The 13,014-nt window shown below is 44.2% G+C and overlaps 1 protein-coding gene across 3 annotated transcripts in view; it reads left to right on the top strand.

Moving 5' to 3' along the window:
* Window positions 1-882: 882 nt before the first annotated feature.
* NT5DC1 (5'-nucleotidase domain containing 1) overlaps window positions 883-13,014 on the top strand; it is a 126,696-nt gene continuing 114,564 nt past the window's right edge. For 2 of the 3 annotated variants that reach the window (XM_082633749.1, XM_082633748.1), the window contains exons 1-4: window positions 883-1,125; window positions 6,943-7,034; window positions 8,672-8,743; window positions 10,917-11,023. In XM_082633749.1, the coding sequence (XP_082489875.1) occupies window positions 1,033-1,125; window positions 6,943-7,034; window positions 8,672-8,743; window positions 10,917-11,023 (364 nt within the window). In that variant the 5' untranslated portion in view covers window positions 883-1,032. Of the gene's footprint in view, window positions 1,126-6,942; window positions 7,035-8,671; window positions 8,744-10,916; window positions 11,024-13,014 lie in introns of those variants that run through there. The other variant, XM_082633750.1, reaches the window with a different exon arrangement.

Raw genomic sequence — 13,014 nt, 5'->3', positions numbered from 1 at the left:
CTCTCAACCACTGCGCCACCAGGGAAGCCCTGTATTTTCTCTTTTAAATTATTTTAAAGGTCTCACAGTCCTAGCCCTTCATCCATCTAAAATGATACTAGCTATAAACAGTCCTTGAGAGAATTGAGAACACTGTCACTCAAATTATTGTGTTCTATAAACTTTAAATCTTTCTGTTTGCATAAAGTTCTCTCTTCTGTAGTATGTTCTATGAAGTTTCTAATATTCTTTCATAGAAAAAATGCATTACAATAAAAAATAGGATAATCAAATAACAACAAATATTGGTTTCCTTAATCATTGTCATTTTGCAAAATGGTCCTTCACGATTTCTAATAAATTTATTTTCTAACGCGGTCCATGGGGTGAAATGTTGAAAGGTCTCCCATTCTACTTAAAAATACACTTAGGAATTTACTAAAGAATATAAAGTTTTTGATTGAATCCGTAGTTAGAGATCTCATGGGCAAAAAAACTCATCCAAATTATAGGCTAATTGGGCCAGGGGAATATTAGTGGATAACATTTTCTCCATAATCTTACATTATTTCGCACACAAGAGTAAAGGGTCAGGTGTACCTTGACATTCTCTTGGTTTCTCTGGCGCCTTGAAAGCCAAGGGGAGGCCCGGTTAATTCTGCGGCGAAGGCTATGCGCCAACAGGGGCTTAGTGCCGCCTCCAATTCCTGCAGCAGCGGCTCCTGGTCACATCCCGCCTTCGGGACTTCGGGGCGGGGGTCAGGGTGGTGACAGTGAGGCAGGAGCCGGCCTGGGAGTGTCAGCGGAAAGCCGGGCAGAGAACCGGCCAGTCAGGGCGCGGGGAAGGCCGGCCGCGAGAGGCGGGCAGAAGCGCGGCCGGGGGCGGGGCTAGCGGGCGCGGGAAGCGCGAGGGGCAGCGGTGCGGCGTCCAGGGGGCGGCCGCAGCCCCGCCCCGCCCCGCCGCGTCCTGCCCCGTAGTCCCGCAGCGTCCTACCCGCGTGCTCTTCACCGCCTCTCGGGGTCCAGGCGCTCGCTGGTGCTCCGCGCGCAGCTATGGCTCAGCACTTCTCCCTGGCCGCCTGCGACGTGGTCGGCTTCGACCTGGACCACACTCTGTGTCGCTACAACCTGCCTGAGAGCGCCCGGGTGAGTGGCGCGGGCTGCCGGGGTGCACGGTGTGCAGCCTCCATGGCGGCTGGGGCTCTAGTTTCCTCCCGGCTTAGGCGGCGGCGAGCGTCGCCGGGGCCCTGCAGCCGCCGCGCCTTTGCGCAAAACTCGGTCTCCCACGGCGAGGCGGGGCGGAAGGAAGTGTGCATCCCCCCCATCCCCGCCCGTGCTATGGGTACCGGCTTATTTAGCCCAGCCCTTAGCCAAGTTTGAGAGATGGGTAGGGAAGAAAAGGGGCGAAGGAGGGACAAGTCGTGCAAGACTGGGCTAGGGAAACGGTTCCTGGGGCAGAGGAAGGGCGGGGCTAGGGGAACTCGGGGTGTCCTTTGCATATCCCCGGCCTTGGAACTTCTCAGAGAATCGTTCTAGCCACCAGCAGAGCGTCGATACAGCCACCTGGTTGACGACTTGTATTTTCTTTGGCTGCGTTTTTCTTCTGCACGTCCATGAGACAGCCTGTCAGTTTTTAAACACTGCAGTCCGGGAGAAATTGTGTGGTGTATTGGAAGACTAACCGAAGAGTCATTAACATGTTAGCCCTAATTTTGCCTTTTGCCAAGAGAAGGAAATAAATTTTGCTCACCTGTTGCGTGCTCCATGCACCTTGAGTAAGGTCTAATCCTGACAACAGCCTGGGTCCTCACTGCACTTAGGGAGGGAGGGGGAAGTGGGGTGTGTATGATTCCACACCCGTACCCTGAAGTGAATTGTTCTCCCTCCCCCATTCCTTTGGTTTCACAAGGAAACTAATTTTGAAAAATTAACTTTTTTTTTTTTAGTCAAATATGTAAGTATCCAAGCGAAATAAGCTGGTTATGGTAGTCAGAGCAAGGACTCTGCAGCCAGAGGGCACCAGCTCCTCTGTTCCTAGCTCTATGACCTCGGGCAAGTTACTTAACCCATGTCTATTCTCAGTTTCCCTATCTGTAAAATGGGGCTAATAATTGGATTTGCCTGGAAAGGTTGTTGAAAGGATTAAAAGGGTAAAGGATGTATAATGCTTAGAGCTGTGTTGGACACAAACAAGTGTTTACTTTTATAGTCACCACCCATATCATTCCCCAGCCTGACCACTTATGAATAGAGCTCCTGGCCACTGGCACGGGCATCAGCCAGGGCTGCTGCTCAGTATGGTGAGGTCAGTGCTCCAATCAGCAGTTCAGGTACCCCTCAAAGGTCAAAACAGTGTCTGAATTACTCATGTTCTCTATGTACAGATGGTGGAAAAAAAGAAGTGTACTGTTCCTTCTATTATACTTCCTGCTTTCCTACTGTACAGGTGTTTCCTTAGTCATGCTGAGAGTTGAGGAGACTTTACTTCTTGATCCTTGGCCACTGGTTCCTCTAGGTCTTTGACTCATATTTACCTTCCCTTTGCCTTTCAAATCTTCTCCTGAGTAACATTTTCTTGCATTTCCTCCCTAGCCACCTTCATCTGAAGGAAATATTGTTAAAACCATTGTCATTAGAGCCAATTTTGTGCATGTGTGAGCATAAAATTTCAGAATACAGGATCCTTAAAAGACAAGAGTTCTTTACTATAAGCCTCGAATATAAGAGCTATTAAAAGGTTGAAAACATTAACGTAGTGCGTTTTGTATCCTGTTTGGTTCAGAAATCTTTTATTAAGTACCAACAATATGCTGAGCACCATAATAGAGTTAGGGATACAGAGATAACACAGGTCTTCAGGTGGCCTTGTAATGGGTAAAGGTGTTGAAAGGTTAGTTCTGGTCCCCTGTGCTGAGGGCAGCATTGCCTGGTCCTTGCTGCTGACTGTTTGTTACCTGTGCCTAGAGCCCTCCTCCCTTCATCACACAAACTCCTCAGCTGGCAGGTCTCATCTTAAGTCGCCTGGCCCCCTAAAGTTTACCTTTCTGTCCCTATCCCATCTGCAGTTTTCTGTAAAAACCTTAATTTCTCACAGTACTTACACACTGCATTAAATTTCCCTGTTTACTTGTTGGAATCTTTCCCTAGATCCTAGAGCCATGACCCCTTGACATCAGTATCTGTGACAGTTGATTGTGTGTTCTGTGTGCCAAGCTGACTGCGTGCACGTACGGGATTCAATAAATAATTGTGGAACAATTGCATAAATAAGAGGTATTTTAGTAACTGAAAATAGCACTAACAGCCACTATTCTAATAAGCATTCTGCTGTATAAACTGGTTTGACCCTTACAACCATGTGAGTTAGATGTTATTATCGTCATTTAGAGATGAGGACGCTGAGTCACAGAAAGGATAAGTAGCTTATCCAGGGTCACCCAGCAAGGTGGTCCAGCTGGCAGGTCTCTGCTACCTCCCACCAGGCTTTATGTGTGCTGCAAATCCCAGAGGAGAGTCCTTGGCGTGAGTGATGCTTGGGTCCCAGCACAGGAGTTACAAGTGGCAGGTGAGTAGGCAGAGAGGAACATTTCTGGCAGAGGAAATATGGCCAGGGCAAGGACCTAAAGGTGAGAACCAGCGCCTGGATCTGCTGGGTGTCAAGCAGAAGGTGGGGCGTTGCAGGAGAAGATGCCGGAGATGGCAGTGGCGCTGCATCATGGATCACTGCGCGTGCCTCTCGTATCAGTCTCATAGGCATTTAGTTAAGTGCACAGTGTCGTGCAAACGTGAAACTGGGTGCGTCGCCTCACCGGGGGGCTCAGGAAAAGCATCGTAGAAATGATGACACCTGTGCTGTCCTGGAGTTGCTGACTCTGGAGTGTCTGGACCCAGGCAGTTAACTTAAACGTGCGGCTGGGAGAGTGCGCACACGCCCCTCCTCAGGCGCAGCTGTGCTCAACTCCTGCCAGCGTTTGCTGTGGGGCGTAGGTAGAGGCTCAGTCTTGTCAGATCTAATTCTTTCAAGACAAATTAGAAATCTAAGCTTGTATGAGAAGTCTTTCAATTTTTAAACGCCAGCTCATTTTCGAACACAGCAGGATTATAGGTTTGCCAGATGTAGCAAAGAAAAATACAGGACACCCGGTTCAATTTGAATTTCAAGTAAAACATTTTTAGTATATGGGTGTTCCAGATATTTCATGGGATAAGCTCATACTATAAAATTATTTGTTGTTTAGCCAAAAACCAGATTGAGCTGGGTGTTTCATATTTTATCTGGCAGCCTTCAGTGGGAAGCAAATGTAATTTGTGGTCTGCGTAGGACCCACAGGGCACCAGTTTGCACCCGCTGTGGATTGTGTGTGATTATTAGTCACGTGAGACTGTTGAGAAAGCAAGTGGCAGTTAAGGCTGGGAGAGCAAGGGGGCGGGTGGTGGGGGCCCTGTGCCATGAAGGCTTCTGTGGTGACTCAACATAATTTGAGGAAGAGCTTCAAGGACCAAGGCCTTGGGGCTAGAAGAGGGCTTTCAAAGGCACAGATTCCCTGCTATTCTCAGCACCTCTGTTCTCTGCTCCTCTTTACACATTGACCCCATTCTCTCCTATTACAGAACCATCTCCTTGGAGAGGTAAGGAACACAGCTCTGGACGCCCCGGTGGCATCCCTGCTAGAAAGGGCCCTTTCTCTTGGGAAGGAATCTGACCTCATTGGAATCACATGCCCATATGTTAATCAGTATTGCCAAAGGATGAGACACTCCAGTTGTCCAAGGTTGAGTAAATACTTTGACCAGAGGCAAGTCTGATGGTGGGCAGTAACCATTGGTAGCTTGAAACTGGCCAAGGTTGGGGTAACTATACCATGGAAATGAGCAGATGCTACAAGTCAGGTCCTTTTTTTTTTTTTAACCAGCGCCCGACTGATAATAATAGCAGTACTTAAATTGAATTTACTTGTATGCCATGCACTGCTCTAAGCATCTGAGGATTTTCATTAGCATGGGATTTACATCTCTTAATCCCAGGGCACTTGTTCCTTGCAGGCAGGATCATGATGTGTATTTTTTGTTGTCCACAGTACTTTGTACCTGAGTGACTTAGTACATTTTATGTTTGAATGAAAATTCATATAATGTAGAAGTCAATGATTTTCAGTCATCTCGGGGTTTCAGGAATTTTGTCGGGGCCCGACCCTATCCTGTAGGCTTGGAATTTCTGGGTGGCTTTAAGAACCATCATCTGTGGTTCTGACTACCGCCAGGGTTGAGAACTGTGGATACATAGTGTTGACTTACTGTAGCTCTGTGGACAACTGACCTGGATCAGGGTCACATTGCATTGTATGGGGGTACATGTATAGCCATTTTCATTAACTTTACGACAGAGAACAGCTCTGTTTGACAAGGAGCCTTTGCTTTCTCCACACTCATCTCCTAACACTCGTAACCCCAATCCCCAACTTCAGCTGTGTGCCCCCTGGACTTGGATTGCCCTCTCCCTGCTGGATTCACCCAGCTAACTGCTCCATCTTGCAGGTGTCAGTGTGTACATCACCCCCTCAGGGAGGCCTTCTCCTACTCCTCTTGCTGTATCTATTCTCGCTTCCCCCTTGCGCCATTCCAGTGCTATCAAAACCTGTCATGGGGGCTTCCCTGGTGGCGCAGTGGTTGAGAGTCCGCCTGCCGATGTAGGGGACACGGGTTCGTGCCCCGGTCCGGGAGGATCCCGCATGCCGCGGAGCGGCTGGGCCCGTGAGCCATGGCCACTGAGCCTGTGTGTCCGGAGCCTGTGCTCCTCAACGGGAGAGGCCACAACAGTGAGAGGCCCGCGTACTGCAAAAAAAAAAAAAAAAAAAGTCTGTCATGAGTTAACATCTCCAGAAGGAGGATCAGGTTGCTCAGTGTGTCTCCTTGGACACTCTTCAGTCTCAGAAAACCTGTCATTTTGTTGTTGAGAATGAAAAGATCTGTCAGCCATCAGCAGAGCATTTATCTTTGTGCTTGCTTCCAGAGGCTTCCTTTTTCCTGTTTCCTTAGCTTTTCTTATGGTGGGAAAAAAAAGATACTCACTTGGTCTGATGGAGGCACCATGATTCCTTCTTTAGATTACCTGCCTGGTCCCTATGTGTATTTCTCTTTGAGACTCCCCTGTGTCAGATGACAAAACTAAAATAAGGTAGTAATGAGTTTGATGTCCTTCCTTTGGAGAAGATAATCCACAGATTGGGAGAGTGCAGTGCCCCACAAGCAGTGGAGTACTCTCCCCCAGAGATTTGGGGCAAGACCGTGTTTTATAGAGTATTAGAAGAGGCACCACAGAAATAGGGCATGATTGGCTAGGAGGTCGGGGATTTCCTGATGGGCACTGAAGGTCCTGTTTTCTAGGGTGAGGTAAGCGAGCTAAAGCTGACGTGGAGGATTGTGATTGGTGTATGTTAGGTCTCCTTGACAGGGGTTTTCTGTAAGCGCACACTGTCTTAGGTTTAGATTTGTGACCAGAGCTGGGCCAGTGGGGCGGCCTCCATTTTGTGGGGCCCAGTATATAAATTAGCATTATCAGCCGCCATGGGGCCTTTCTAGCAAGGGCGGACGGAGGATGGATGTGATGATAGAGTGGTCATTATGTTTATCCTCTGGAGATCTGTTAAATCAGTTTACAAAGCTTTGTCAAGTCTTAATGATCTCCAACCCATTAGGTTTTGGGAATAAGATTAATAATTGTCCTTGGTGGTATAATTGTATACTGATGGTATAAAAACGACACAGCAGCTACCTGGAGCTCTCAGGAGTGGGTAAATTGCTTGGGATGGAGTGTTAACCTGCAGAGCTTTACAATTACAGATAGTACAGATTCCCTACCACCTGTCTCATGACTGATTCCATTAGGTTTTCAGGTCTGTGAAGCTAAGAATGAATAGTGAATTTTACATTTAATCTGTCTTTTTTCCTTCTTTTTATTAACAGCTCATTTATAATAGCTTTGCTCAGTTCCTGGTCAAGGAGAAAGGGTATGACAAGGAATTGCTCACTGTGACTCCAGAGGATTGGGATTTCTGGTAAGCAGCTTTTTTAAGGTCAGCACTTTCCTTCTGATTTTTAATTATTGTGGATAAAATTTTAATGCTTCCTCTTCTATGGAAGCAGAAAGTGAAATGTGAAGTTGAGTCAAAGGACAAAATGCCTTCTGTACTAAAAAGTTTTATGTTTGATGAATTAAAGTCCTTTCTACTTTAAGACTTGTTTAATTAAGTATGAAAATAAGCTAAGAGCATGTGTGACTAATTTGAGTATTTTTACAGGGTTTAAGTCTGTCGTTATTAAGAGTTTGAGAGGTTATTAAGAGCTGTCTAAAATTTACATCTTTTATTAAAAAATTTTTCTTTTATTGCCCTTCAAATACAGAACTGTAAGAAAAGAGGAAATCATCATGTTTTGAATAAGTGTCTGAATTGGGACATTTGTTTTTCTGTAATTGGGTAGATACTCCTATGTCTGAGACTCTGACTGCTTACTCCCTTCCTGGCTCAGGAGTCTCAACTTTCCAAGGGTTCCTTTGTCCTTCTTCCTCATTTAAACAATAAAACAAACAAAAGTCCTATTAAACCACTTTAAATTGTTCGGTTGAAAAATAATAGTAGTCCTGAAACGCATGAAAAATACATACAGAAATAATTCTAGACCAACAGAGTTCATCTGTTATACATTCTTCCAATGTTTGGTTAGTCCTTTCTGATTTATCCCTTTTAGCAAACGAAAAAACAAATATTTTACTGTATGAAACCGCCGACTCCGGAAATTTTACTGCAGACCAAAGTAAATAATGCTTCTAAAGTACCTGTCGTTTTCTTTTTAATTCTCTTGGTATTTGGTGGCTGTTTTACCTTCTTGCTTTTATTACTCATGATAATGAATCTGTACCCATTTTTCTTCCCAAATCCCATAAGTCTTTTACAGTGAAGAACCCAAAACTTAGTATTTGACTTTGTTTTAGTGGTTTTCAATAGTATGCCTAGTCCAGAGGGCTAGTTCTTATAACCCAACCTAAATTGAGGCAGATTCTAAAGAGTTCAGAAAAGATTCTGGCTAAGATCTTAACTTGTAGAATACAAATGTGTGTTTGTGTGTGTGTTTTATTTAATGGAAAGCATTTGTACATTTAACAGAGGCATACAATGGTGTTCATTTTTTGTTCTCTGTGAGTTTTTTTCTTTCTCTTTTTAAAAGCTCAAAGATTTTAGACACTGAATATGCTGTCCTTGGTTTGCCCACATAACAGTTTTCCTTATGTACTTGCTCTGAGGATGATATTTAATTTTAGAATTGATATTCTTACTTGTTTGATTAACATATCATTCACTTGGGTGGGAGAGTCCTTTTTTAGCACTGTGATTTTTTTTTTTTTTTTTTTTTTTTTTTTGCGGTATGCGGGCCTCTCACTGTTGTGGCCTCCCCCGTTGCGGAGCACAGGCTCCGGATGCGCAGGCCCAGCGGCCATGGCTCACGGGCCCAGCCGCTCCGCGGCATATGGGATCCTCCCAGACCGGGGCACGAACCCGTATCCCCTGCATCGGCAGGCGGACTCTCAACCACTGCGCCACCAGGGAGGCCCTGTGATTTTTTTTAAATATAAATTTTTATTTCTTGGGTTAGTTAACTATGTGAATTGACTGGTAATCAGAATTTTCTATTTCAGTTGCAAGGGCTTGGCATTGGATCTGGAAGACGGCAACTTTATTAAACTTGCAGATAATGGCACCGTGCTCAGGTAATAAAATTTAGTTGTGAAGTCAAAACTTTACTCTTTCCAGGACATTTTATTACCATATAGCATTTGATAGTTAAGGTATGGGTTAAAGAAGATTATTACTTTAGTCAGTCAGATGGCAGATTATCTGTGTGCCTGCATGTCTTTGTGTGCATCGTTTGAGCCATTTAAATATAAATCTGGAAGCATTAGATTGAAAGGTCTAATTCTTTAAATTTAGCTCATCAGAAATATTTTCAGGAAATACAGTAGAATGTTAATAAATTGCTTTATCTCTTTGACCACAGAGCCTGGTAATTATATTGTGCTAACCTGGAGTAAAATTGAAGCTGTCTTTATTAAGGAAGAAGGAGAGAATGGATGTTGGGTGGGGATTGGTGGTCTAGGCACACCGCTCTTTTTTCCCCCATTTATCCAAATTCGCCCCCATCATGCAGCACCCATGTTGTGTCTCAGCTCCTTCTGGAAGTGTTTCTAGATTGTTCCAACCTTCATAAGTATCTCCCCCCTCCCAAACTTAGTGCTGACTCCCTTTCCTTCCCTCCTCCTAGGGTGAGTCCAACACTTTGAGTATTAGTAAGAGTAGGGCAAGCATTTGAGAAGCAGCTGCCATCGCTGCTCTTAGTCTTACAGAGGGTACCATGGAGTGAGCATCTATTTTTCCCCCAGTACTGACAGTACAGGCAGTTAACGTGGCCGTGCAGTTGTACAATTTATTATTTATGCTGACATGGTCAGAGTTCACGAAGAGGATGCTCAGCACAGGTTACCCCTTGTACATACCCTCCCTTTGGGTACATCATTCTTTTTGCACAGTACAGACTCACACTCTACCCCAGACCGTCCCCTAAGGTGTAGCTAGCTAGGCCAGTTGTGGTTCCACTTCTGATTATTTTATAATTCATTTGCATGTTTTTTTCTCAGGCAACTAGAGGTAGAGTGTGTGTATCGATTTGTGTGTGTACACCACACACACACAATGCAGCTTTGACCATGACCTTAAATGCCACTTTCAGATTCTTACAGTGTACTTGGCTGTCTTCAATCACGGTTAAAAGAATAGAAAACATTCCACAGTTTCGCTTCTTTCTTTTACTGTCATGTCTGTCTGTTGGTCCCCACTCCCAATACCCTTTTCCCAAGGTCTGACCGTCTCCATTCAAGTTCTGGCCAACCTGCAGCTTCTCTTGAATTTACAAGGTTATGTCCTTGATGCCTGCTTTCAAACAATATAGTAGATTCCTTTTCTGATCGTTATTTCTTACTCAAGGTTCCTCCACCCTTACATATAGCTTTTATGTAAATATTAATCTGTTTATAAATAGGATCCCGATTATGATTTTCCTCCATTTGCCCTTCTTATTTCATTTCCTTTTCCTTCATTTTGCTTTGCTACCACAATATAACACCAAGAGAAGACTAATAATACTCCCTACCATTGTAATTTCTCAAAGTAAACAACACAAAATATCAACTGTTTCTCTACAGGGTAAGATTCTCTTAGCCAGGCCCAACGGATGCAAAAGCAGTATTTCGAGTACAAAAAATAGCTACTTTCTTGTCTTCCTGTTCCAAGTTTTGCCACATTCGTCTTGCTGTTTCCCATTTGTGTTTTTAGCTATGTGGTGTCCCTGAGTGGCATGTTACTGCCCCATCTTCATCTTCATAAGTCCCCTGTGCTCACAGCCACCGGCCCTGGGTGCCAGGCACCTCCCTGCTCCTGCGGGCCTGACGCAGCTCATGCTCTGACTTGCTGCTCTTTCTCTCCTGCTGCCAGCCCAGCTTCCCACCCAGTCCCTGCAGTTGTTTCCTCATTGTTCCAGTTAGGCTAATCTTATCTGCATAGTTAATTGACAGCATCTTAGGCAAGAAGTCGTCATATTTCTCCCAGAGAAATTGTGGTTTATAGTATTGGTCCAGGGCAACTGCCACAGCGTTGACCTCAGAGTGAGCTGCCCCTGATCACTTTGCTGGTTGATGGGTGACGTGGAGAAGAATAAGAGCTGTCAAGAGAAATGCCGTATAGGATCCTAAATGGGGAAGTCATCCAGTTGAAAACCTTTTTTGTAAAAAACCTTTCATAGTATCAGGGTGAATTAACAATAACAAGGCTGGAGGAGGGGGAGTTCAGGAGAACCACTGATGAGTCACGTGCGTCATCTCCCCAAACCAGGGCAAGCCACGGCACAAAGATGCTGGCTCCAGAGGTGCTGGCGGAGGAGTACGGCAGGAAGGGGTGGAAGCACTTCATGCCAGACCCGGGAATGGCCTGCCGCTCAGGTATGGGTCGTGTGGGGCAGCACTGCCATTCCCTCCCCTGTTGTTCTGGACCCTGAGCCTGGGATGTCAGGACACAAAGAAGACCCTCCTTGCACCCTGCTGGGCAGGACCCACAAAGGACCTGCTGTGGTTTCATAGGAATAGGATGTATTTTTTTCCCACGTGTCTGATTTTCTCTTTGGCAATTGGTTCTGTTTTATTTAACGTTCTGTTGATTCACCTTTCTACTTGCACTTGTTCTGGAGTAAAGAACAAGGAATAATACATTCCATATTCTGTATTTTTATCAGTTTGTTACATGCACAATCCTTACTTTTGTTTCTCTGTCCCCCACTTCTCCCCACATTACTCATCTCTCCTGTTTTCTAGAATTCTTTTCTTTACTGCCATTTCTAGTACCTTCTGCCTTTGTTTTTTTTTCCCCCTTTACTTCAAGTGATTTTACACATTTTTCCAGCTCTCTTTAAAGAGCTTCACCATGAGCAAACAGGAAAAGATTTTTCAAAAATTATTTATAAACACAGATGTGCATAAATTAGTAAAGAATCATTAAAACATTATTATAAATAGATGGACCTTATTAAAAGTCCTGATAGTTTTTCGTTCTAATTTTTTTTTGCCATTTTCTCCTACACTACAGTTTTGAAATGCACCTATTTTCATTTAGAAAATGTAGTAACCAGAAAACAGTTGGAGTTATTCCTTATTACTGTTGTGTTTTTGTTTGTTACATTTGCTCTCTTTTGGGTTTTGTTTTTTTTTATATTGTAGTGAGATGAAAATGTCAGGAAATGTGCGTTATCTTGATAAATTAAGTTGATAGGAAAAACTGAGGTTTCACCTTGAGGTTAGGTATAGAATGTTTTCACACATCTCAACTTAGAATAGCTAGGAAGTTAAATGGATGGGAGTATCACTTTTACTCAAGTGATAGAGAACGCCTGTTGTCCAGATGTAGGCAGTTGTAAATACACGTGAACAACACGGGTTTGAGTTGCTCAGATCCACTTATACGTGGATTTTTTTTCCATAGTAAATACTGCAGTGCTACACGATGCACACTTCATTGAATCCATGGGTGCGGAATTGCGGGTAAGGAGGGCTAACTATAAATTATACTCAGATTTTGGACTGTGTGGAGATCAGAGCCACGAACCTCCCCTCCCTCCATTGTTCATGGGTTAACTATAAACTCTTGCCTTCTCCCAGAAAAGCCAGGCACCCAGCTAAGTGTTTTATTCTGACATCCATTCAGAAATAGGGAGTATTTTAAAGAAGTAAAGTATTTCCCAGCTACAAAAGAAAGCATTCACCCAACACGACACGCCTGTTTACCCACTGCTCTGCCCGCTAGAGAGCACTGCCTCCTAGAATCCAAAGCTTCCTTGTGATGCATAATTTACCCAGGAGCGCTCGCTCTGAGGATGGTCTTGGAGTTTATTTACTCCTAATTGGGCTGCTTAGGGAACTGTTTCCACTCCAGGTGCCCAGTGATGGGGCTGTGACACATAGTAGAAGCCTACTGTTTCTGCAAAATAGTAAGAGAAAGCTAATGCCTTTGAAACATAACAGTTTTTTTTTTTAATGTAGAGACATGAAAGAAGGAAAAAATGCCCTGTGATTCCAGTTAAACTTTGTTTACATTAAAAAAAATAATGGGAGCATATGATCAGGAAATGTAAATATTATAGAAAGAAATAAAATGAAGAGTAATTATTTCCAACCCCTGTCCCCCACAATCCCCTTTCCCCAAAGCTTATTTTTTTAAGTATACAGAAAGGATCATACTTCTTCGGTACTTTGCTGTTTTTCATTTACATCTTGGAGATTCCGTGACAATAGCACAAACACAGACGTACTTCATTCTTTTCAATTCAGGCATGCTCTGCCATCCAGCGCCTATATCATGATTTATTTCATCAGTGTCCTCACATTGGACATTTATGTTGTGAGTGGTGTTTAACCATTACAAACGAGCCTGCAGTGACGTT

The sequence above is a fragment of the Mesoplodon mirus genome, assembly GCF_964341445.2.
Source record: "Mesoplodon mirus genome assembly, chromosome: 10".
Classification (NCBI taxonomy): domain Eukaryota; kingdom Metazoa; phylum Chordata; class Mammalia; order Artiodactyla; family Ziphiidae; genus Mesoplodon; species Mesoplodon mirus.
Note: the sequence above shows the minus strand (reverse complement) of the source record. Positions and strands in the feature narration are given on the sequence as shown.